Source organism: Onychostruthus taczanowskii, unplaced genomic scaffold, assembly GCF_017590055.1.
Source record: "Onychostruthus taczanowskii isolate IOZ18803 unplaced genomic scaffold, ASM1759005v1 scaffold15, whole genome shotgun sequence".
NCBI lineage: Eukaryota > Metazoa > Chordata > Aves > Passeriformes > Passeridae > Onychostruthus > Onychostruthus taczanowskii.
Genome location: NW_024498685.1, coordinates 804,176 through 830,318, shown reverse-complemented (window position 1 = coordinate 830,318; position 26,143 = coordinate 804,176). Strand labels below are relative to the sequence as shown.

The 26,143-nt window shown below is 43.4% G+C and overlaps 1 protein-coding gene across 1 annotated transcript in view; it reads left to right on the top strand.

The window, feature by feature from the left end:
* The window catches only part of TRIM24 (tripartite motif containing 24), a 59,371-nt gene extending 50,477 nt beyond the window's left edge, over positions 1-8,894 (top strand). The window contains exons 16-19 of the mRNA XM_041398612.1: positions 1,286-1,418; positions 2,759-2,833; positions 3,787-3,936; positions 4,992-8,894. Coding sequence (XP_041254546.1) covers positions 1,286-1,418; positions 2,759-2,833; positions 3,787-3,936; positions 4,992-5,198 — 565 coding nt within the window. The 3' untranslated portion in view covers positions 5,199-8,894. The remainder of the gene's footprint in view (positions 1-1,285; positions 1,419-2,758; positions 2,834-3,786; positions 3,937-4,991) is intronic.
* The last annotated feature ends 17,249 nt before the right edge of the window (positions 8,895-26,143 follow it).

Sequence of the window (26,143 nt, the reverse complement as noted above, 5' to 3'; positions counted from 1 at the left end):
CCTTTTACTTGTATCCAGTCTGAATCTACCCTCTTTCAGTTTAAAACAGTGTTCCTATGTAGACTCATAAGGCCACAGTGTCTTTTTTCCTTCACTCCAACCTACCACATTCTTCCTGATTCTTGGATATTTTAATGCATCATTCCTCTAATTTGTTTCTTGTTTTCTTATATCTCAAGATCTTTAGGTCGTAGCCTGTATTAATTTTTGTGTATCTGCCACATCATTTCTGTGAGGCTAGTTCAGGCACAGAGGTGACACTGTCATAAATCACTTTGTGAAGTTAAGACAGTAGAAAGTAAAACTTCCTGAAGCAAAATGCCCATCATTCACCACTGCATGCTAAAACTGGCACATGGTGAAAATATTTGGATCATTCTGAATAGAAAACAGTAAGATTTTATTTTTAAATCTGTGAATTCTTCTGCCTTACTACTGAAATGAAATAAAGGGTGCTGCAGAAACTGTTTCCCATTTACGAAGTCTTTGTTTATCATAACATACCTCTGGGTAAATACATGCATTTGGTATCATAACTGGTGATTGCTGGATTCTGTCTACTGTGTGACAATTCAGCCCTCTGGTGGTTATCTGCAAGTGTGCAGTTTCTCTCTTTGTAGAGAACTATAGTAAAAAAATTGACTCTTCATAGTTTTTTCCAAAACTTTCAAGTTCATAAATTGTGTTCAACAATCAGTAGACATAGCTTGCAGAATGAATCATCTTACAGTCTCATGCTGACCTTTTAATCTCCAGTACCGTCTTTTGCAAACTGGTAAAATCATGAATATCTGAGTGTTTTTGGGAGTGAAATATTTTCAGTTTTACAAAGAATCCTGTCTATGGTAATCTCTGTAGATTAGTAATGTGCTGTAGATCAAGCTGGTAGCGGGTATGTCGTTCTCCCTGTATAATGCTAACACTTTGCCTTCTGTTCAGCCATATGACTCCTTCAGTCTCTCTGTAGTTATGGTTGTACAGGGCCCTTCATAGTGCTGTCCTTAAATCCTGTGAGCTCAAGGGAAAAAATATCAGTATTAACAAAGGTAGGGACCATCTGTCTGTCTTTCTGCTAGGACACCATTAATGATGCCAGTGACACTAAAAGGAAACAAAGTTGTAGTCAAGCATTTTTGCCAGCAGCCTTTTGTACCACCACCAAGAAAACAACAGAGATGCACAGTTTTGTGGTAAAGATGAGGGATTTACCCAAAAATATGTGAAAAGCCTTCTGGCAAAGGAGTGCTCTCTCACTGAAGTCAATGTGTCTGTTTGTCTTCTTTAGTGGAGAGTGGATTTGTACATTCTGTCGGGATTTGTCCAAGCCAGAAGTTGAATATGACTGTGATAAACCTGCTCACAGCTCTGAAAAACGAAAATTGGAAGACACCATGGGTTTGGCACCCATAGACCGCAGGGTAAGGATAAAATAGTCATTTAAAACTTAGAAGCTGAAGCAATTTTGAACTGTGTTAGAAACTTTTGTCAGTGTTTACCTGTTTTCAGTTGGCAACTTGTGTAAATATGTTGAAAATAGTATTTCATTTGGGGTCTTAGTCTACATGTATAGCCATTTATAGAAATGTAGTAGAGAGGAGACTCTCAGGCTCACAACGTATGACACTGGTATGTGGGTGATTATGATGAGATTTATTGCTCATACAGTATCTAAATATTGCCAGTGCAGTGTACAATAAGCAGGTCTGAAGGGCTATAACACAGGGTCAACTGGAAACATGCAGGTTTGCAGAAAGCACAGTTGCAAAGCAGCAAAGCACCCATGGAGCTACATTAGGATTTTATCTCCACCTGTTACTCACCTGTCCAAACCTGAGTCTTCCCATCCTCAGGCTGGATGTACCCTGCAGGTGTCCCTGCAGGGGTGGAATCCACCTGGAAGCTGCCCTGCAGCCTCAGGAGGTCACTTTGCCATTTGGCCCAGTCTCCAGGAGCATTTTGTACCCTTTTGCAGGCCCATGTGTACCAAGGTCAATCACAACCTTCATCACTCCCCCACCTCTGGAATGCATTAATTATGCAAGCATCCAGACAGTTCCTCCTGCAATTCCCACCTGGTGTTCTTATCTTAGGACAGATCACATTGGCCATCAATTATGTGTGTGTGGAGGACAGACTTTGTCACAGCATTATTTACATGTACTCTATTTGTATTTTGCATTAAATGTAAGTTATAAGCCCTGTGATCTGGTCGACAGGAGCTCCCAGGAAGAGAATCTTGACTCCATGTTTCAGAAGGCTGGTTTATTATATTATGATGTATATTAAAATCATATACTAAAGCTATACTAAAAAGAATAGAGAGAAAAGGATTCATCAGAAGGTTAGAAAGAACAGCAGTGGAATGCAATAACAAAGGCTCCTGACTCCCAGAGAGTCCGAGCCAGCTGACTGTGATTGGCCATTGATTAGAAACAACCAACATGCCCCAGTCACAGCTGCACCCATTGCATTCCACAGCAGCAGATAGTTATTGTTTACATTTCTCTCCTGAGGCTCCTCAGCTCCTCAGGAGAAAAAATCCTAGCAAAATATCATAGCTACACTGTAAAGGTTCTGAAAAGGGATTAGCAAGCGTAAAATCACACAGTATTTTTTAGAATCTCTTTCAAGGCTCAAGATCCAGTATACACAAAGAAAAAGTGGGAATACTGAGTTCTGTAGTTTCTGTAGTTTGTGATTTTAGAATAAGCCATGTAGGATTCCTGAATTAGTTGGATATCTATTTTTCTTGGCACAGAAGTGTGAAAGACTGCTGCTATACCTCTACTGTCATGAAATGAGTCCTGCCTTTCAAGATCCAGTTCCTCCCACAGTATGTACCTCACTTCTTTCTATTTTATGTTAGCAGCATATTTGCCATGTTTTTAGTGGCATTTTAAAGTCCATTATCATAAGTCAAATTCCACAGACATTCAATGCATTAAACATGTTTAATTTTATTCAAACTGTCTGAAGGGGAAATTAAAAGGGTTGGCAGGGGATTTGCTAGTAAAATTCCACAAGTTATTTCACTTAATACTTCAAAAGTCGTTTAAAAAAGTAAGTTCTAACACTGCTAACTTCATATCCTGAGTTACATCACTGAGAAGGTAAATTGGGATATATTTGGGGGTTTTAAACCTTTAAACATTAATTTTAAACATTACGTGATTTTGAGAACTGGGGTACTCCGTAGTTCTAATACGAAATTGAATTTCTTATTGACTTGAAATTTGTTAGTTTAAAATGGTAAACAGTACCTGAGTGCAGCAGAAGTCCAAAGAGCTACCACTGTGACCAGATGAAAAGATGTTCTTCATGACAAGGCAGTGGGGAAGGACAAGTCAATGGGGAAAGAGTATCATCAAAAAGTAGTATGTTCCTATGCAGCCTTTATTCCATTTGAATAAGAATTCTGAAGAACATTCCACAGAGTTTAATAATAAGAAATGGCACAAGAGATTGAATAATTCATATTATGCCCATGTGTTACTACAGAACATCCAAACCAACTCATTGGCTCTGCTATATGTACTTAGTGGAGGTTTTATGTGTTTTTCTTTGATTTTAAAATAAGCATTGGAAAGAGTATACTTTAGCCAACAAATTGTCATACATACTGTTATTCCAGAAACTGTCTGCATGTATGTTAAAAGTGCAATTCTTGTATCTTTGAGTTGTACTTTGAAGATGAGACTAAATCTTGCCTACTCCCTCAAATCTAAAGGTTTATAGAACAATAAATTATGAACATAGTTTCATTTTGGACTTTTTTCATCCACTTAGGTCCCTGATTACTACAAAATAATCAAGAAGCCTATGGACCTGTCAACCATCAAGAAAAGACTTGAAGTGACCAATTCATTCTACAATAAGCCAGAAGATTTTGTGGCTGATTTCAGACTGATTTTCCAAAACTGTGCTGAATTTAATGAGGTTAGAAAAATAGACATTTTATCAGCTTTGTTGGCTTAGTTGTTTTCAGTGTAACTGTAATGAGGGTACAACTTAAAACACAAGAATTTATTGTATTAAACATACTTTGATGATGAGACTGCAGTGAAAACATAGATCAGATCTGACACTGCTGTGGTCTGAGATAACTCTGCAGTGGGCATCTTTCCATAGAAGGGAGGAAGGTGGCAACAAACATAGCTGAATGGCCCAACAGCAGCTAAAGAAAAACACAACTTTTTATCATACAGGTTAATGGTGGGCATTATGATCTAAAAATTGGTTTCGTCCTGCTTATGTCAGATCTTAAATTCAGTAGGATTTTCATTTCTGGAAATCATTCTTATGATTTCAAGTTGCATGTAATTTTTATTATCCCCTACTGCACATAAGGGAATATGTGGTGAAACAGGGATGCAGGTTCTGAGTGGACCACAAAAGGAGAGAGAATTACAGTGGGAATAATTCCCACTGTAATTTTTCCAAGTGGCCTCTGTGGAATTCTCATCCAGTCACTCTGAGAGCTAGGACTTACTCCTATACTGGGGATATCTGCTTCATGAAACTGGTAGCTGTGGTGGTTGTGGATGACTTCAGGACTGCTCAGTCTTCCATGTTACAGTCACTGTCTACCAAGTAACATTTTCTGTTACTAAAAAGATCTGTAAGCTAGAAAAGTTTCTAACACCCCAAGGACATATCTGTGTGTTTTACAGCACAACACAACTCTGTCCCCCTGCTCCCACCCCAGTCAGGATTTAAGAGTTTTTAGAATCTTTATACAGCTTTGAGTACCCAGGCAGTGTGGCTTTTGTGAGTGGCTTCTGTGGTCACCAGTTAGAGAAAAAAATCATTGGTGGTTGTTGGCTGGAAGATCTGCCCTCACTGTATTTTTGTGCTCTTTGGGGCCCTGTGCTCCAGAGCCATTTCTGCTGGTGATTTTTTTTTTTTTTTTGTAGTTTGTACCTAAAAGACCTAATGTGATCTAAGTACAAAGCTATTTCACAATGCACTGATGTTGTTAATTCACCCAACAGCCCGATTCAGAAGTGGCTGATGCTGGCATGAAACTTGAATCCTACTTTGAAGATCTTCTAAGGAACCTTTATCCTGAGAGAAAGTTTCCTGTGCAGCCAAACAGCCAGAGTGAAAAAGACAATGCAGAAGTTACCGATGACTCAGATGATGACTTTGTACAGCCCCGGAAAAAACGCCTCAAGGAAGACCGTCAGTTGCTTAAATGAGCCACATGTGTTCCTACAGAAAGTTTTTTAAAAACTGAGAATATTTATCACTGGTATCACTGGTTTTGACTTGTAGGTTTGTGAATATTTACTAGGCTTTCTACCCCCTGTCTGAAACACAAATCTAATGGAGATCAAGACATGTGAAGAGCTTCTCTGAAGTTCAAACCTTTCATCTCTTTTCTGGAGCAGCTCAGAAATTGCCATTTGCGTGGCGTGACAGCTGTTTAATTTTGCTTTGAAGAAGTTTGTATAGAATTGAACTTCAAAACATAACACGAGTTCAACATGTGGCTTTCTGAATTTAAAGAAAATGTGATCTCACCAGACTTTTATTTTTACCAAAGGCATGTGGCTGGCCATAATTTGATCTCTCTGTACTGTATGTAACACAAACAATGAAAAAAGATGGTATAATGTTATTGTCTTGCAGTACTGGTTGATACAATGAAAGTGTAGTTGCCCCCAAAGAAGTTACTGGGAATTTTTAAATGTAAGGGAGAGGATACTAAAAATAACTTTAAAAAAAAAGGAATTTGTGTGAGAGTTTCTAACTGAGGAAGTAAAGGACAGAAAATTTTGGTTTACACCATTTTTCTTATCACCAGCAGGAAACAATGGTATTTCTATACCATTTTGTTTAACAGGTGTCTCAAGTGTGACGTACCTCTGTTAATGAAGTTGGTGGGAAAGTCTTAAATGGAAAAACGTTTGTTTGCAAAAGCAGTCATTTTTGTGAATTTTTAAAGAGGGGAGAAAAAGCATCCTTTCTGTGCACAATCTCTTGTTCTTTTCCCACATTTCTAAATATGTCAGAATGCAACCAGTATTCACTCAGGAGTACACAAGTTTGAAGAGGAAGATAATGTTCTTCAGCCCTCCATCTGTCCCTGATCACCAGAAAACGAAGATGAATTACCTTAATTTGTTCCATCTACTTTCCAGGAGCTCTGACAACTTGCTTCTGCCCTTGGAGTGCACCTCCAGTGGGACCCACCTGTGAAAGCTTTCCATCAGTTCTGTGGTTCCAGCTGGCTCCCTGGAGAACTCCAAACTTAATGCAAACAAAACTTCAACTCTAACCTTTTATTTTAAGGAATCTCCAAGAGCATTGCTTGGGGTTTAATTTCTGTGAGGGAAGAGTCCCTTGACTTTAACGCTGCTGATGGGTGATGTCCCCAGGCTGGAAGGGAAGGGGTTTGGGGGGGCTGGGACACCTGGGGGTGTGTGGGAGCTCCAGGTGGTCGGTACCAGGAATTGCTCTCTGAGGCCCTCCACAAACGCACTGTGCCGACATTCCTTATGAGCCTGAGCTTGGCTCAAGTGCTTGGAGCAGGGTGCTGACAAGGCCAAGATTCTGAATTCAATCTCCACATGGATCAATCACTTATCACTGTTTGACTTGGCGATCCTCGTGGCTCCTTCCAACTCAGAATCGCCTGTGCTCCAGAAATAAAGAGCAAACCGTTTTCACTGGCTTTTTAAACCCACGGGATTTCCCATTTTGTGGAGTACGAGCCACAGAGAAAGTGGGGGAATTGAGGGAGAGCATCAAGTCTCACCCAGCAGGTGTTGGATGAGCGGCTGGAGCAGGACCGAGCCATAGCGGGGCTCCGGTCCCACACCGGGCGCAGTGCCCGCCCCTGAGCGGCTCCTCCCGCCCGCGGCGATCCTGCCCCGCTCGATCGGCGAGGGCGCGGCGGGCGTGAGCCCCCGGGGTTTGGGCACGGGGGACGGGGAGGAGGGCGCTGCTCTGCCCGGGAGGGTGCGGTGACCTCGGGGTTCCGGGGCGGTGACCTGCGGTGACCTCGGGCACCCCTGGGGCGCTGCTGCCCGGCGGGGGGCGCTGCGCTCGCGCCGCCGCCCCACGGTCCTGTCGCTTCCAGCTGCGATCCAGCGCCTGCTCCAGTGAATCGCCGCCATCCTTCTGGGCCCGGCCCCGGCTCCCTGCGGCCACACTGGGACCAAACCCGAAGCAGCGGCGTGACCCAAGCCCCGCGCCGGCCGAAGCGGGTGTCTCGGAGCGGCTCCTCCCGCCCGCGGCGATCCCAGTCCTCATCCCAGCCCAAATCCCGCACCCCACCCGCCGAGGGAGAAACAGCTCCTCCCAGGACCCCAGCAGACATCGGCGGGATCCGGACTCAGATCTCCGGGCCCGGATCCTGGTGCCGGCCCCACTTCAAGGCCTGAAGTCCCGCAGCATCCCCCACAGCAAGGCGGGGGGGGCGCGGAGCCGCCGGCATTTATGGGCACAGGTGCGCGGGGCCCCAGCGCGCCTGCGCGGGGCGGAGTCGAGGGGATTTAAACCGCGGGGCGGAGGCCGCGCAAGTGTTTGGCTTTCGGTTCTTGCTGTGGGAGGGTGCAGCCGGGCCGGGCTGGCCTCTATAGCTCTCTTTACATTTCTTATACGTTTATTTTCTTCTGTAGTTCCTTTTCTCTATACCTCTCATTTTTCACTCCCTTTCTCCCTTCCCCAGCCGCGCCTTCCCCTTCATCCCCCCAAGCCGGGTCCCCCCTACCCCCCCATGCCACTACACACCCCAACCCTACCGCACCGCTCACCCCGGCTCCTCCTGTCCCCTCTCCATGATACCGCCCCCCAACCATCCTCCTCCTTCCCCCCAACATGACTTCAGTTCTCTCCCTCCTTCCCCCCAGCCCCCTGCCCTGCGCACCCCGACCTGCCCCCCACCTGCCCTGTCCTTTTTTTGTCAAAGCGCATGCGCGCGATGCCGCCATCTTTGGGCGTGCGCGAAGCAGCGTTGCTAAACCACCATTTTTTGTGCGGAATCACGTGACTTCCGACCTTCGTCGCCACCTTGGGTGCTGGCGGAAGCCATCGCCAGCTAAGCCGCCATCTTCGGTGTGGTACAGTTAAGGTCCCCCGCTCCTCAAAAGGGCGTCTGTCTTTTCGGCGGCCTGAAATCCCCACACTTGACTCCTACGCCGACCCGGCGCTTTCAGAGACATTTTTCATGATGTTTCCCGGTGTGGGAACACGGCTGGTGGCGTCAACGGCGCCGGGGACTGGCGGGAGCTGCGCAGTGGGAAGACGGACGCATCTGTCTGCCATTTTGAGTGTGGCTCAACTCCGGCCGCCTCTCTGTAGTGTCCTGTCACGTGATTTTCTTGCCACTTCTGTCGTCTTGGGGGTGGCGAACTGCGGCGTCCTTTTTCGCGCCGCCATATTGAGAGTGGCACACAGGCAGCTCCATCCGCGCCGTGCCCGCCCGGTATCCCCGGCCCGTGTCACGGTGCGGCCGCGCTTCTGCCGCCCGGCACAACCGGCGCCACGTCCGTCATTCTTCTCAGTCACCGCCTTGCACTCCTTTCGCCTGGCCCCGCTCATGGTCCTGACTGTTTGCACCCTTGACTCGCCTTCACCCCTCCGCTCTGTTTCTAGACATGGCCTCGCTCGGTCCCGGCTCTTGCTCTTCCCGTGCTCGGCAGCCGCGCCAGTGTCCCGTGTCACCCAGCCGGGAACAGCGGGGACGGTCGGGGCGGTGTCGGAGGCGGCAGCGCCACCGCACAGCTCAGCCGGGGGCCGCGACCGTGTGGGGTGGCGAGAGAGCGGAGGGAAAAGCTGGGATAGAGCGCTTTTTATTTCCTTCACCCCGATCATATCTTCTTATGTTTTCAGGCACTTGATTGTTTCATTCATATATAAAAACGTTATGTCATTACTTTCAAACCCTACAGATCTCCATTCAGAGTTTCTTACATTCCTGTATATAATAGATAGGGCTTATTTTGAAATGAATTAATATATAACTATTATTTGTCAATCTATGAAAAATTAAAAACTTGACAGGTTTTAGTATTGTACACACACCCCCTCCCTGTGAATTTTCCAGCAGTTTTGGGTCCCTCTGGGAGAGGGCACCCAAGCATGAGCCCCCTCATTCCCCACTCACCTGCTTCTCCACAGCATCCTGGCTCTCCCAGAGACATTGGGGTGCCCCAAATGACATCAGAGCCCCCGAGTCCCCACCTCCTCCCCCACCCCTGGAGAAGGGTGAGTCAAAACGAGTCAAACTGCCCTGGAGAGCAGCATGTTGCTTTAACAATTTACATGTGTACATCCTCCCAAAAGGACTCTGGAATAATAAAGGTCAGCGCTCAGAAGAGTTGAAGTTCCTCCCCAGCTCCAGTGTCACAGGCTGGTGGCTGCCCCACCTAAGAGGGCAGGGAAAGCCTGGACTGCCTTGGTTCAAATCAAACCAAATTCAGTCCCTGTGCTCTGAAGGGGTAGAGAAGTTTCCCCACTAGGGACAACAGGTTGGTCTCCACTCAAGAATTAAGGCATCACCTGCTCCTGGCTGTGTTCCTTGCCTGTCATACAGCCATTTTCATTGGTCATGAGTAATTGCATTTCAAGAGTTTTAACTATTACTGACTGAGTTTGTTGTGTTGTTTATTTTTTTGTTTTTTGGGGGTTTTTTTTAACAACCAAGAAAATACCACGTGGACAGAAGACAATTCCATTTGAATAGTCTCTGAATTTCCAGTATTTGAAAGAAAAACTAATAGGATAAGTGCAGGAGTATATAGCCATTACCAACAGAATCTGTAAGTTTCCCAATATTGCTTTTGGCATTTCATGGAAAAAAAAAAACTCATTCAGCCCAAGATTTATCATCCTTACCTTCTTTCCCTAACAAACACAATTTCACAAAATAGCTTGATCTGGGTCACTTTCCCTTAATTTCCACCCATGTCCACAATCCTGGCAGGAGCTTGGGTAGAAGCACAGTCCCTTTGTGACTGCACTGTGTCCAGTTGTTTCAATCAGGCCAGTCGCCCTGCCAGCCCACTGGCAGCAGGTTCGGCCTCCCCTGCCCCAGCCGTGACTCCTCCCCTGGGCTGTGAAGCTACACCTCCAGCAGAGACAGAAGGATCCATCCAATGCCGTGCTGGGGTAGGCTAGACAGTGTCAGCCCTTGAGGTTAAAAATAAGAAAAACAATATGAGGAAATGACAAAAAAGTCCAATTTGACTTAGGCTCCTTCAGGTGGCATTTCATGGTTCTGCAGTCTACTTCCTCTGAGTTCAAAAACAATCCCCTCACAGGACTGTTAACTTCTCCATTAAGCCTCTTTTCTTTTTAAGATCATGGGATTTATTACATCCAGCTTTAGTTCCTGTAACCTTCCCAGTCACTCCTCTGTTTAAAAAAAAAAAGGGGGGGGGGCGGGAAATAATAAATACAGAGAAACCAACTCGACTATAACCATTTCCTTGCTTTTCAGTACTTCCTAACATCAAGCACCTTGCACTGGAGAAGAAAAAATAGGTTGCTTCTACACATCCAAATTCCTTTGAGTTTTAGTATCATCTGTTTCCTTGTAATTATGAGAAGTGTTTTGTACAGCACAATGAATAAAATGGTCACATTTTCAGAAGACACAATTGTGTGAGGACAGACAGCAGAACTGCCTCCAGAGGCAATTTGGGCACACATTAACCTTTTTGCACTCTAAGCTTTCTTTTGTGTCACACCTGAAATTCTGAGGTTTTTAGTACTCTGCCCAAGTCAGTGCTGCTGTCACATGAAAAGAGAGGAATTTTCTTTAGCACTGGATGTCAGCCTTAACACCACAAGAAGTGATTCAGCAGGCAAGAAACCTGCCTGCTGCTTTCATAAGTGCTGAGGCCAAGGATGCCAACTCAGTGAGAGAGCTGCCACGTCCTTCCTTTGCTCAGAGCTTGCAGTGGGACAAGCAGCACAAAACCCAGCAGATCAGAGCCACCTATACATGAAACTTTCCAGTGTGACCCATTCAAAACAAAAAAGTATGCCCCAAAGCCCACAGCACACAACATCTCAAATTATAATTCAGACTAGTTCTGTGCAACACTCACCCTTTACAAAATGAGACCCAGACCATGCCAGGGGTCTCAGGTACATGGCAAACAGACAGCATGGACCCATCTCCATAAGGATAATGAACTTTTGTAGCCATCTGCCTCGTGTGACACCACTCCCAGCAGGCTGGGGAGACCCCCCTGTCCCTCTCAGCCCTCCCTGCCCTGGCTGGGGTGCAGAGTGTCCCCCACATCCTCGTCTGGCTGGAGCAAACCCACGGAACACCTCCGTTCAACACCGACTGATCTCCTTCACCACTTCCTGCCAGGAGACTGAACCAGCAGACTCGTGGGTTTCAATCCTAAATTACGTTCTCTACATTCTTGCTCTGCCCCTTCTCTACAACTTTTTTCTTCAATTTTCTCTTCCAGCCCCCTAGTTCTGTCTAAAACAATGCATCTAAACAATAATACAGATAATATATCAAGTCCAGATATAGGCACTGAAATTGGCGGTTCCGATGTTACAACCTTATAGATAACTAAGCACTCTCCTGGAACAGGGAAAGAAGCAAAATCACATAGACTTTCAATGCAGTACTCTAAAATTGGCAAATAATTTAATTTTGTATATTAAATATTAAACATCACATGCATAATTATAGAATACTTTATTGTAAAACAATATTTCCAAACCCAGCCCTGACAGTTTACCTTCAACTGCTATAAAAAAATCTATATCTATCTATATATGTGTGTGTGTATATACATATATATGCACATGAGGATTTTCTGTAATCTTGTTACAGGCATTTAAAGTCTGCTTTGCTTCACAGGTGCTTTTCTGCCAAAGGCATTCCCATCTTTTTTGATCCTAAATAAAGCTTTGAAAAGCTGAGTTTCATGAGAACTGATTCATATTTTGATTATTCTTATCTTGGAGTTTCCCTTGAAAGCAAAATCAGTGGGTAAACCTAACATGTCCTTGAAGGGCCATAAGATCCCAGATATCCAATCCCCAATTCCCTCAGGATTTGTTCATTGAAGCTTTTCAGGGTTAATTTATCAAACTTAAGGTTTTGCTGATGTCATGATCAAAACATCAAGAAATCTGTGGAAAAGGAACTTAACTAAAGCTGGCTAAAAGTGGTCCCTGCTGATGACTAATTGATACAACTCATTAAAAAGGAGGTAGGATTGGTTCAATATTCACAAACCCATCTTGCCATAATCAGAGTTCTCTGCCCACCGAGGACCCAGCAACCAGCAGAGACATTTCTCCCACTCTCCAGCAGAGACCTCCTCCCTCCACATCCAGGGAGCTGCAGCCACTCAGAGAGCACCAACTTAGTCCTGGGCTGGGAACAAGAGAGGCACAAGGAATATTTTTAAGTCATTCCAACCTCAGCAGTGTCCAGACCTAAGAGAAAGCAGTTCCCACACCACTCTTGGAATTTTCTTCCCTGTCCCTTCCAGCTTTTGAAGGTTTCTGTGGGAGCCTGACTCTACTTGTGCAGTTCAGAAGCTGTACATTCCTAAAGCATTCCCTTGAGAACATGAAACTTTCCTTGTGCATTTCATTTCTGTATCCCAAATATTCTCCCCAATTATCCACAATCTAGAAAGAAAAGTAGGACCAGTTAATTCTGACATAAGGAAAGTTGATTATCCCAACACACTTCCAGGTGAAAAAAACATTTCTGCCACTCTAACAAATCCACTTTATATTGTCTCAACTAAGTATTAATCATTTAAATATTGTATTAAGAATCTTAGGGACACTTGGAATTCTCAAAAACGGCTCAGCTTTGCTACTTGAAGGACTTCGAGGACCAGTTAATTCTGACATAAGGAATGTTGATTATCCCAACAAACTTCCAGGTGAAAAAAACATTTCTGCCACTCTAACAAATCCACTTTATATTGTCTCAACTAAGTATTAATCATTTAAATATTGTATTAAGAATCTTAGGGACACTTGGAATTCTCAAAAACGCAAAGAATTCTCAAAAGCTCAGCTTTGCTACTTGAAGGACTTTGACACCCAGGGAACTGAGTGGTCCCAGATGTAAACACCACACTTGATAGAAATCTGATATAAATTTGATATTGTTCGGCTACTAAGCTTTTCCAAAAGCTGTGTAGTCAAGGCTGGAAATCCTTGCTGAGAATTTTCCATGTCACATCTGGATTTACCCTGGGGAAAACCCTGCTCCGAGGACTTGGCTTTAAAGAGGTTACACTTGATGTTACAGACACAGAATTTCTTTGCGATTTCATTTTTCCTGCACCTCCAAACACATTAAAAGAATGAAATGCAGAGTCCTGAGGCTCAATTATTCCCATTCTCCTCACATCCCTCTTCTCAGCTCCATGTGGATTTGGGCCTCCTCTGAAGGTCTGGAAAGGAATTTGGGAATCCCCTTCAGTTGGTTTGGTTTCCAGCTTTTCCTCTGAGGTGGCCCAAAAGGCAAAAAAAGGAAAAGAAGCCCAGAACAGTACAAAATTCCAGCCCTTCCCAAGATGCAGCTCCTCACAACAAACCTTGGGAGAACCCATGGTGGTGCTAACACTGCTCCAATCCCACCTTGAGATGAGCTTCCAAGGTGCTCTGCCTAATCCACATCCAAGACTGGATAGCCCAAATCCTACAGGAAAAGAGGAGGCAAAGTGAAGGGGAGAGGGGAAAATATGAAGTTTTGTGGTTTTCCTCTGTGCACAACAGGATTGAAGAATGGGATGGAGAGATTTTATGGAAAAGAAGTACCAAAGGCTGCTTAATTCCCAGCTGTTGTGTTCCCAGCACATAATTAGTGCTGCTGAGGTTAAATACAAGAGGACAAATCCACTGGGATCAAACAGGAGTGGCTGACACAATGAGTTATGACATGGACTTACAAAGATGGAGGGTTTTTTCTCCAGGGTTCTCCCAGAAATTCACCACGTCCAGATGTACTCCCAGTCTCCCCACTGAGGAGGATGGACTTGCATATCCCAGGTTACTGATTAGGCTAAAACAATAAAGTAATGCAAAGTCTTTTTCCCAAGGAAATGACATATTCTCTGAAACTGGGATGACCTATCCCATGGCTTTCCCCAGGAAGGGTCACAGGGGGATATGGTCTCCCATAAAGGATTCCATATGGGCTCACCTTTTTCTTGGAGCTTGCCTGAATTCTTCAGCAGTGCCAGGGAATGTGGCCATTTGATGGTTTTGGCAGATTTGGGTCATTTGTCTTTTTAGTTTTGTTTCCTTCTCTTAGCTTTCCCACTGGATTGTGGTCTCCAAGGAATATGTCAATCCAATTTGATTTCTATTCTTTTGGACAATTTTTGCACAATTCCTGTACAAAACTAGTCACCCTAATAGGATGATTTTCCCTACCATTCCCCAGCAGTTTTATATGCCAGTCAATTATCTGCATTACTTGTGGTCTTCCCAGATTTCTGAGCTTCAAAATACAGGAGATTGACTTGTCTTGGGAACTAAACACTCCAGAGTAATTGTCTGATAACATCTCCACGTTTGACAGCTGATCTTTGTACTGTCCTTCAGACAATTCCAAGGCTCACTCTTCACATCTGGAAATAGTCCTCAATCTGGATCTTCTCATGGAGTTTCCTTGCTGGGATCATGCTCAGGAATCCATGTGGTACAAATTTAGCAATTAGTTCTTCTCACCCATGCCTATTTCTAATTCCAAAGGATTTGGTGTCTGCCTTACCTGGCTGGAGTCTGGTTCCAACTCTGTTTTTCCTGCTTCTGCTGCTTTCTATTTCCCAGGAATTCCACCAGTGGACTGACTGTTTTCCACCTCTTCCAGGATGGGTTTTCCACCTCTTCCCTCTGTTGGGTTTGGTTGCTGGAAGAATATCAAAACCTGGGCCCCCAGGGCTTTACTATCAGGAATTACATCCCTGGATTTATTCAGCTCCAAATATTATCTCTTCCCAACAAGGCACTAGGCATCTAAGGAATATAGAAATGGATGTTATAACCACTGGTTACCCCTCTGGAATGTCAGAGCTTGGAAAAATAGGCAGTTTGGGCTTTTCCTGATGGTACCTGTGAGGTGTATTTATTTTAAGAGCTCCTTCCCATGTCTTCCCCTGTGTCCACCAAAAATCCACCTGTTCATTCCTCAGCTGCTCCCTCCCTCTTTTCTTTATCCAACAGAATTTTAACAGGTGAATATTCCCCTCTGGAATAGCATCTTTCATTCCAAACCTAATAACAAATGAATAATTTCCTTTGACCTTCATTATTAGGACTTCACCAAGAGCTGGTGGATGCAAAATGGTCCTCTCCTGCTCTCTGCTGGATTCCTGGATTACTGCTCCTTGATAGGCTCTATCAAGAAGCAGTAACCATCACTTATGAAGTAACATCAGTCCTAAACAGGAAAAAAATGTGAGCTTTAGTGGCATGATGATGAACACACCTAATCTTCATTCATTTTTGTATTCAAGTAATTTCTGCCACTGGTGGGGCTAATTGCCATCACTGACAGCATATCTCTGAGATGAATATCTCACTGATCCAAGACCAATCAGAATTTCATCTGGTACTCACACAGAGGTTCTTAACATGGAAAGACCCTTTGTGCCAAGCGACAGAGATGTGGATAAGGAATAATTATGCATTTCCATTTTATTTTTTCCTGAGACTGATTCAGGAATCTGATCCACTCCAATTGTCAAGCTGCTTTCAAAAACACCCTGGAAGGTGTGTATTCATCATTGAAAAGCATATAGGTAATGGAAATTCAGAGCAAGCATCTGCTGAGGGGCAGAGTTTCCAACAATGCAGCAGATCACCAGGAGGATTTGGTGTCTGTGGTGAACATATTAAGTGTGGATGCCACCAGATTTTCACTGGAACACAGAAACCACTTCAAATCCAAAGGAACCAAAGGGCACAGTGGATGAGGCCACTACTTGAAGGCAAGTGAGAGTTAGAAGAGGTTTCCTTTTATCCCAACAGACTCTGTAACCTTGTCATTGCAGTGGCACTTACAGAGACTAATGAAAAGACAGATGGCCCTGACCCATGTTTTGCTGTTCTTGGAAAGCCTGGTCATAAATCTCTTGGAATGGGTACAAATAAAGATAAAAATAGTCCACCAGCAAATGTTACTTGTGTCAATATGAAAGAGACTAAATACAAAGAGACTCCACCTTCCAAAAAGACATTTTTATAAAGCAATAAACCAGTCTGTCAGTAGAAGTGAGTTTTCTACAAGAGAAGGGTAGGACAACAAGAGAAGGAAAAGTGCTGTCACAAATATGTTTTGGCCAAGACTAATTTTGCAAATAATTTAAGCAGCAAATAATGAGGTTTCACTCACAGTGGTCTCATGGAAGACCATGAGGTCAGAAAAGACTCAATTAAAGTTTGTATTGTGCTGAAAACTCATTACTAGAGCTGTGGTTTCAGACCCCTGTACAAAAAAAATTATGTGACATAGCAGACAAGCTCTTGAATAATTCAGATTTTGTTTCTTTAGCAAAGCAAATTCCATTCTCCCCAGGCAACTGTAAGGCTGCCAAAACTGTACAAGCAATGATGCATCATTTTTATTCTACCTTGATAGAGCAAAAACCTGAAGGAGATAACACCTAACATGTCTCTGTGAAAACAGGTTCAAGAAATGATACAAAGGCTGAGAACTGAGTCTGCAGCAATAAGGACTGAAATGTTGACAAAAGAAAAAAATGAGCTGTGCAGAGACAGTGGTAACTGCATTATTAATCAAGGGTTTGAACACCAAAAGCAATGCATACAGTGCACAAAATCACAAGCAAGAAGGGAACTGAAAAAAGATCACCAAAGAACATGCCCTGGAGTTCAGAAATTTGGGATGTAGCCATATTGTTACCAGATTAGTGGGCTTAATTGTGACTCCATTACTGCTCTTAGATTGTTAACTAATGTAGCAGAAGAGTACCAGCAAGGAAGTAACAGAAAGTGGCAATGCTGGCAAAGCAGATCCCACTGCCTTTGGGTTGTCTTATCAGGGGTCCGATGATAGCACTTTCCAAACATTTTCCAAAAGATATCAATATCCACCAAAAGAAAGCTGAAGAAACATATTCATGCAAATCAGAGCCTGAAAGGCAGAAGCCCAAAAAATTACATGTCCAGTGCTGCATTAATGCTAATGTGGAAGTTAATAAAAAGTAGAAGGTCTGGAAATCCAGTTGCTCATGAAACAAACCAAAATACTGACAAAAACCCATAGGGGACATACTGCGTTATCTGAGTAATCCTATGAAGAATCACAGAATATCCTCAGTTGGAAGGGACCCGTCAGGACCATTGAGTCCAACTTCTGGCCCTGCACAGACAGTCCAACAACCCCACCCTGTTCCTGAGAGCATTGTCCAAACATTCCTTGAGCTCTCATAGCCTTGTGCTGTGACCATTTCACTATGAAGCCTGTTCCAGTGCCCTTTTCCTTATATCCACCCTACAGGAATAACAGGAATAAAGAAAAATCCATTACTTTAGCTCCGCACAAAGGTGGTGGAAAATTATTTTATATGGTGTATCCCCAAAAATTCACTGGATCTAATTTTAAAGGTAATTAATATATTTGCTTTTAACATTTATTGCATTAATTAAGATGTTTACATTCAGGAATTTTTCTGAAACATTCTAACAGCAGTGCCATGTAACAAAGAAATATTTACACTATAAATATTAGGAGTTGTTCATAAACATTTTTACCCTTGTTGCTGATTTGATATGTGTTTCAAGTACCCAACTCACAGACTCATAGAATCCCAAAGGTTGCTCCTTGAACAGTAAATCTAGTGCAAGAAACTACTTTACCAGAAATACTGAAACAATGAATTTAGAAGACATGATAGAGGTTTTTGTGATGTGATGTTTTTGAATGAAGAAACATACCTACAAGCCATAAGATTTCATGTGAATAAACATATGAAATGCTGTCTGCTTGTGAAAGAGATCTTTAAATATTAAAGCAAGAAGGGCATTTATTTAGAAATGTACTAGAAAGCATAACTAAAATAGCAGAGGTAAAGTAAATACTAGTAAGTAATTGTTCCCCTTCATTAAGATTTATATCTGTGTACTTTGTAGCTGATGCTGGCCAGTCATCTGTGTTGTTTTATGAACATTTGCACAGCCAGGAGACAAACACTGAAGTTACAAAGAAGGCCAGTGAATTGAGAACTAACCTTCCTGTTCCTAACAGCCTATTGAATCTGTATTTGCCCCAGTTTGAGCATGTTTCCACATTCAATCTGGAATGACTCCTCACCTTCACAGGGAAGAATCTTTTCCTCACATCCAGTCCAAACCTCCTCTCTATCAGTGTGAAGCCATTGCTCCTTGTCCTGTCACTCCAGACCCTGGTCAAGAGTCTCTCTCCATCTTTCCTGTGGGTTCCCTTCAGGCACTGGGAGGCCACAATGAGGTCACCCCAAAGCCTTCTCCTCTCCAGGCTGAACAATCCCAATTATCCCAACCATTCCTTGTAGTAGAGGAGCTCCATTCTTCTGATCATATTGATGAGACCCTGGCACAGGTTGCCCCGAGAAGCTGTGGCTGCACCATCCCTGGAAGTGTCCAAGGCCAGGCTGGATGGGGCTCTAAACAAGCTGGATGGTAGTAGGTGTCCCTGCCCCTGGCACAAGATGATTTTTTAGGTTCCTTCCAACCGAGGCCATTCTATGATCCTATGACTTTGAGTTCAGTAGACAAACTGACCCTCTGCATCCTAAAGGGCTCCATGACAGACCCGAGACCATAGAGGGGGCACAGGAGACTTGAGAAACCTGGACTGTATCCTCCTAGATGGCTCAGCTCCCTGCATGGGCAGATTCTGCTAATCCTGTATTTCTCAGCAGGAGCATGGTTTGTGCCAGCAGTTGTGCTGTATTTTCCACCACCAACGGTCCTCAGAGAGGATCATGCACAGTGAATTCAGTGATTTTGTCCAACACAGCTTCTCTGTGCTTTATCTAGTGAAGCCCAACATCAAACCCTTTAAATAAGGGTTTGTAAGATACAGGAGTAGCAATAAAAAAAAAAAATCAGATAATGAAATTCCTCTCAAGAACAGGAAAAGTTTCATGGAGAAAAACACTCTGCATTGGAGGATCACACAGATCACCCACATTTGCCAGAGTATAGCAAGTGACTTCAGTTCATGATGTTGTTAAAACAGGGAGATCTTATTAAAGTTCTGTTTGGATGGAGAAACACTATCAACAGCAGGGAAAAGGGGAAGGATTGCTTTACCCCATGGCTATCATCTCAACAGAAGCAGGACACAGATTTCCCAGGTTGTAGGTCAGTTCCTTTGGAAATATCACCTTCTGTTTCCTGCCACGGGTGGACCGGTAAGAGCAGTCAGGAATCCACAGGAACATCCAGCTGGAATGGTTAGGAAAGAACACAACAGCCACAAAGTGAGTATTGGAGGCAGAGAGAACCAAGCTTCTTTTAATATCTGGTAATGGACATTGAACTCCTGCACATTCACTGTGGGAGTCCACAGATCTCCCATGCAGCAAACACAGACTTTCCCTTCGCTGCCATCAGCTGCTTAGACTTGTACTTATGGCAGGAGCTGCTGAGTGACACTGACAGAATGCAAAACTGTGTTAAAGAAAACATTGACACCAAAATTACTGCTCCTGGACTCTGTGGAAGTAAGTCTCTGAAATTAGACTGTTGTTTTTCTCTACAACTGGGTAAAAAAGTGCTGCCACCCATATAGCAGGTGGGGTGTAGGATTTCTGTAATCTCTGTCTAGCCAGATTTTAAGGTTCCTTGCAAGGGCCTTGGAATTGACTGCTCTTATCAGGTAGTGAAGGAATTTTCCTCAATGGATTTGGATTTCTTTGTGAGCAGAAAGGTAGGGAACAGAATTAGCAGCCAAGGCAGATAAAAGAGACTATGTCTAATAATTTGCAAGAGTTATTGTCAATGTCTGTGTATGTGGTGGGTTTTTTCACCAGTTCTTCATGCTGCTTTCTGTGATTTATCTCATCACTTGAATTATTTTCTACTTACTTGCCTAGTGTTTTCTTCTTACTTGCCTAGTGTTTTCTTCCAACTACTCTCAAAAATTTTGAATATCCAGTATTGGTACAGTTCTGTGTCCCTAGAAGCCAGCAAGAGGAACTTTAATCTTTACTAATGTGAGGGAGTCAAGACTTTCCTCAAACTGCCTTACTGCATGTAAACTGGGGAGGGGTGGAAGTGTGCCTGCTTCCTTGCTCTGTTGGAAACAGTGTCCAGCCTCATTGCCATCAGGCCCTATCTCCAGGCACAGCTGATGGTCTCCAGCTGAAGTTTCAGAGACTCACATTTTCAATCAAAGTATAAATCAGATGGTCGACTCTTACTGTGAGTGCTGGGAGATTTATTTGTGTGCCTCAGGTTGCAGCAGGAGCAAACCTGAATTTGGAAGTCCCAGCTGAGCTCCAGCTGTTATGGTGGTGCTTAAAACTCATCTATCTGATTCAATGTCCTCAATCAGCCCGAAAATTCCTTTGTAAAATAAATTATTTCCAGGTTTTGCTTTCCCACTGGGGATATTATTTAGGATTATATTTCCCCAAGTATGTTAGCATGCATTTTTCAGGCTGAATCCTGTTTTATTTTCAGCCCACATTTCAAATGCCTGTTTGTTATTGCTCTGTCATCTTTCATTAGCAGTTCTTCATCTCGTATGTATATTTTCTTAAACTTTCATTTGTATATAAATGGATTTAAAACATTACTGCACACCTTCCCAAGTTTAGCATGTTCTTGGCAAACATTCTTGTTTGTAGGCACAGAATCCAAGAAGATAAATTTACAGGAGACCTGAAGAGGTCTCCTGGTCTATTCCCCTGCTCCACCATAGCATCAGCACCACCTACATTGTTCCTAGCAAGCATTAGCCTGGCCTTTGCTTGGAATTCTCCAAAATTAAAAATTCCATTATTTCTCTAGACAATTTATTCTGAAAATGTATTGCAGTGTTTAGTTTAGCTTTCCTGAAAGATTTAAAATGGCTGAAGAATTACTTTGATTCCTTGTCTTAAGCAGTTTTTATTCCAGTGTCTTCCTTCAGGCTGAACCTAAAGTCTGTGTTTCTGACTAATTATCAATGAGGGTGGAAACCAGGAAAATTTCCCATTCCTTTACAGCCTCATTATTGCTTTTTGTTGCTGTTGTTCTGTTTCCCCAGTTTAACTTAAGAGCTGTCCATAACAGAAAGTTCTCAAGGAAACACTGTGACTTGCCATTTAAAATCTTTCACAGCACATCAACTGCAATAACTAATAGCCACACAAAGACATCTTGGGAAACATTTTACACAAAACTCACAGTGAGAGCAGATTCTAAGAAATCTCGGTTATGTTTGGCAGTGTAGTAGTGATAGGTAAATTCTTGGATTTTTATTTTAAAGCAGCAGTTCAGTGCTGGTAAAGGGAGTCAGCCTGATCAGCACAGCGACTCCAGCCTGCAGCTCCCTGGATCTTTTGGGAAACAGAATGGGGTCTACATCTCATTGTTCCTCCAGACCCCTCAGTGGGAGCAAGTATGGACTGATAAATTCATTATTATTGCCTTCATGCCTTTTCTTCCCTGGTCTTCTGACCCCAGACCACTGTGAAGAATGAAAAATATTTTGTGTCTGCAGCCATTGGTCACTAAACATGTTACTGCAACCATCTTTTTGCTTAATTTGACCCTCTGAATAGTCATTGGTTGGTAGCAACTTCTGGTAATTATGGGCCTCAACTGGATCTCATCCAGTCCCTCACAGACTTCAACACTCAGAGAAACAGAGAAAGCTTTCCATTGACTTGAAAATGCATTAGCTTGGGCCTCTCCATGGACTTCACCTTCTATCACAGTATTTTGAGCCTCTCAGCTGTTACTTGCAACCTTCTAGAGTCTACCACTTAGCCACAAGTACAGCTGAAATGCCTGAAAATTGCATTTTAATTTTATTCTAATCCATAATTATTTCACACCGGTGTGTTGCTGAAGACAGCCAGGCCCCAGACAGCCAGAAGGTTTTAGCAGGATTACATTAGCACAGGTCAAAGATGACCCCTGGAGGACTAATAAATGCTGGCAGAGTGGTGTGCTGGGGATATGGTGGTGCTGGATCCTTAAGGGAGATTCCACTGCCTTGAACCAATTGTTTTACAGGTTCAGATTACTGAAGGTTTTTTAGGAGTTCATGAATGGGGAATTGAGGTTAGCAGAGGGCTGGTGAGGGGCAGAATGGTTTCCCTGCTCACTTCTTTCTGTGTTTAAACCATTTCAAATCTCCCTCTGGACAGTGTGGAACAGCAGGCAGCAGCTGATATTGGAATTACCATGTTCTGTCTGTGCTCTTCTGCTGTTTTTTAACTCCCTTTTCTCACTTTTTTTTTTCATTTCAGGCCATTCTTTCCCCCTGTCTTTTCTGCTCCTTCGCATTCTTTCACCCGTATCTCTTTTCATGCCCATCTGCACTCTTCCACCAGCTTATTTGGTTGGTTTGTGTAAGTTATTTACCTGCTATTATTTCAACTGCAGTAGCAGCAATAGGCCTGAACTGAGCTCCAGTTGTGCAGTTCAAATGTGCAGCAAGAGGCAGTCATCACCCTCTGAGTTTATACTATGAATGGGCAAGAAAACAGAAGCAAATTGAGTTCCCCAGGTCCTGCAGCAGTTCAGTCGTGGAGCAGGAGTTAGTGCTGAAGTCTGTCAGCCTGGTCTCCTGAGTCTCAGCCTAGTTCCTGTCTATCTGTTACCACTCTTCCTCTTTTGTGTGTGAAAGTGCATAATTTGTTCCTGGCAGTCTTGATCATCTGTCCATGCTGGAGCAACGTGGGGAATGTTGGTGGTTTTGTGCTGTTTTTATGGTGGTTCTCCTAGAGTTTTGTCCCCAAAGTTGAGACACCCTCCAATATTTGCATACAAAAATATTATGCTGTGCGTGCTCCAAAGTCCTACAAGCAATCAGCAGTGTATGGAGGAACAGAGCTGGAATAGTTTCTCTCCTGAAGATGTGTCAGAGCTCCTCTGTGCAAGGGACAGAGGGATAAGCAGGAATAACACAACCAAGGCTATTTACATACATTAGATTCAAACCTCAGAGTGGACAATCTAAGCTCTTGTTACAATTAGTCTTGTGGATAGAAAGCCACTGAGCCGGGCCTGCTTAATGCTGCTTCTCACCTCACAATACAGGTTTAACACCAGCTATTCCTCCACTTGGGAATTAACACATTTCTAGAAGGAATTGTTTCAGAGCTGTTTCCCTTTGAGAATGGGGATGAAATTATCTTGTTAACTGCTTTCTCCTTTGCCAGCTCAGCTTTTGGTGGAAACTCTGCAAAGGTACTTCCAAGAGCTCATATGTGTCATAAGTAGGGAGGTCCATGCAAAAAAAGTACCCCCAGAAGATTAATCCTGAGAGATTTACCCATTTCCCCCTTCCTTTTTCCTAGATATTCTCCCTGTTATATCCAAACATTGATCCAATCACTCCAATAGTCACCAGGTAAAAAAAAACCTGTATTTTCAGTCACTTGAACAAGTGTTTGCAGATTTTTTTTTCCCAGCCTTGTGTAAGAAATCTGAATTTCTAATCACTAACTTTGTCAAAGTCAGTCTGAGATATATTAGGAGAGAAAGAAAGCAAAACAAAGACAAACCCCAAACCCAGGATACAAGCTCACCCGAGAGGCAAACAGAAGGCATAAAATTAAGAAAGAATCTGTGTAGACAGCCTCCTCTCCACAGAAAAACCTGAGCTAGGAAACATTTTGACAAGCCAAGTGCTGGAGTTGCATGATTTATAGGTGCTGCTGTAAGTAGATTTATTTTGTGGGTCTCTTCCAAGATTATCTCCAGTTCGTGGTTTTGTATCCTGATGCAGGGTGAGTTTTGCACTTTGATTGTCTATGTGCTGGAGATGTTCATTAGGCTTTCAGAGGAATATTCCATAGCTGTAAGCCTTTTAAATCACATACAATGTGTTTCTTATTTCCCTATGGCATTCTGCTTGCATCTGCTTGGTATGTGGGATGTCCAGGCCAGCCGCATTTCAGTGGCCCGTTTGTCTCCCAGGGATGGAGCACGTGGCCGATAATACAGGGACATGCAAGCATTCATGGTGCTTTTCTTTCAAAAGCACGTGCCCAGTGTCTAATACAGTCAATACTTTCAGGGACAAAAACAAGACAGGATTGTCCTCTGTGCCCAAGAAGGCAGAAAAAAACTGGAGCGTTTGCACTTGTGGAAACTTTGCATTTAAAATTCATAGAAAACAGGCTAGAAATTCATCCTCCTAAGGAAAGGATGAGGATTCATAAAGAATGTTGCTTATGTTTGTGAGTTTATTTGCTAGCAAAACCCCTGAATATGTCTCAGAGGCTATGGAATCACTGCATTGCTGCTTTATAAAAAATCCTTTAGTGAGGGCTTCGGCAAACACGCAGGGTGAAGCCTGAGGAATGCTGAAAGAATATCTGAGGGAGAAATCCTCCTGCTCCTCCTTTTTTTTTTCTTTCCTGCACTCATTGCAAATGAGCAAGGAGAAAAGCCTAGGACATGGGCTGGGATTCCTTAAATTCCACAAACACCATGCAGCTGCCTAAGTGCCCTTGCCTCTCCCAAGTGTTTTCCCACAGGTCACTAAGCATCCGAACATCTGCTGCTGGATAGATGTACTTCCCTCTCCCTGGCCAGGGTGAGTGCACTGAACCCTGGTTAAGCTCTGTTAGTCTCTGCCAGAGCTCTCAGTGTAGTTCAGCTGCAGAGTTGAGTCTAATCCATGTTTTCAGACTTCCTACTAGGTGAGACTCCCCACAGAGGAGGAGTTTCTTTCCTTGCCTCCTGCTGGGCACTTGGATAAAGTAGTTTACATCCAGAGTAGTTAAAATCTCTCTTCAGCCCAAGCACGTGTGTTCCAAAGCAGGTGGTGAATACACAGGACACCAGCTTCAGAAAAAAAGACTTTCTGGGTGCCTTCCTCAGTCAAGGACTCTGATTTCCATTGAATACATTGGGAATATTAAAAAGCTGAGAAGCCTGTCATGGATCTAGAATGGAAAGCATCCCTACTGGAGTGGTAGTCCTGCTGGAAGAACTCCAGAGAGTTATTGGGACAGCTGTTCTCCCTGACTTCCCTTTTCAGCAGTTCCCCGTTCTATGTAAAAGGGATGCTGTGTGTATATTCTGCTGTTTCCAAAATGAAGATATTTAGGGAGACAGAGACTCAGCTCCATTAAGCCATAGTACTTAATAAAAATTGGGAGTGTCAGTTCATATTCACTAAGGAACTGGCATGGGTTTTAGCCTTTTTATTGCTTATTAGTCTTATTCAAAGATCAAAAAAATCTCCATATCAGGCTTTTAAACTAAGAAAACTGCAGTGTTCTAGTAACTCAGAACCTTAACAAGACATAACTGTGCCCATTTTGTTTCCCCACTTAAAATTTTGCATGGCCTGACGGAGCAGGAGGCGCCATCAAATGGGCTCAGTATCCCCTTTCACAAATAAAGCGTGTACAAAGTGTGTCAGCATTTCAACTGGGGCCCTTCTCCTGAAGGCCTTTAATTAGTGCAGAATGCAGACTTCAGTTCTTTTGCCAGGGTAGATGAAAATGATTTTGGAAGACAGCCCAGACAGAGGAATTTGTCATAGGTTAGAACTGTTCCAACTCTAAGAACCAAGTGTACAGCTTATGCAAATCACTTTGCTAAACACAGATTCTGTGTTAATTTTTTAAGGCTTTTTCTTTGACTAGCAACAAGAGCTCACTTGCCAGATCTTGTCTGAAATCAAAAAGAAGTGATTCCTTCTCTACACCCAGAAAAAAAAATGTTTCTAGTCTAAAACATGCCGAGAAAGAGCTGGCATGTAAGAATAAGGCAAATGTTCATAGGAACTAGAAATGGAAAAGTTGGATGACATCACCGCTCCATCTGCCCAGAGCCCTCAGATTCCTCAAGACAATGTGCTCCACAGTCCATTGGGGATGAGGCTGGATGAAGCACTGAGCAGTGTCTCAGACTGAACTGAAGAAATGGGCCTAAAAATGGAATGTCAGACTGTTTTCCTAAGAACTGGCAGGTGCTGCCACTGTTGCCCCCAACAGCCCTATTC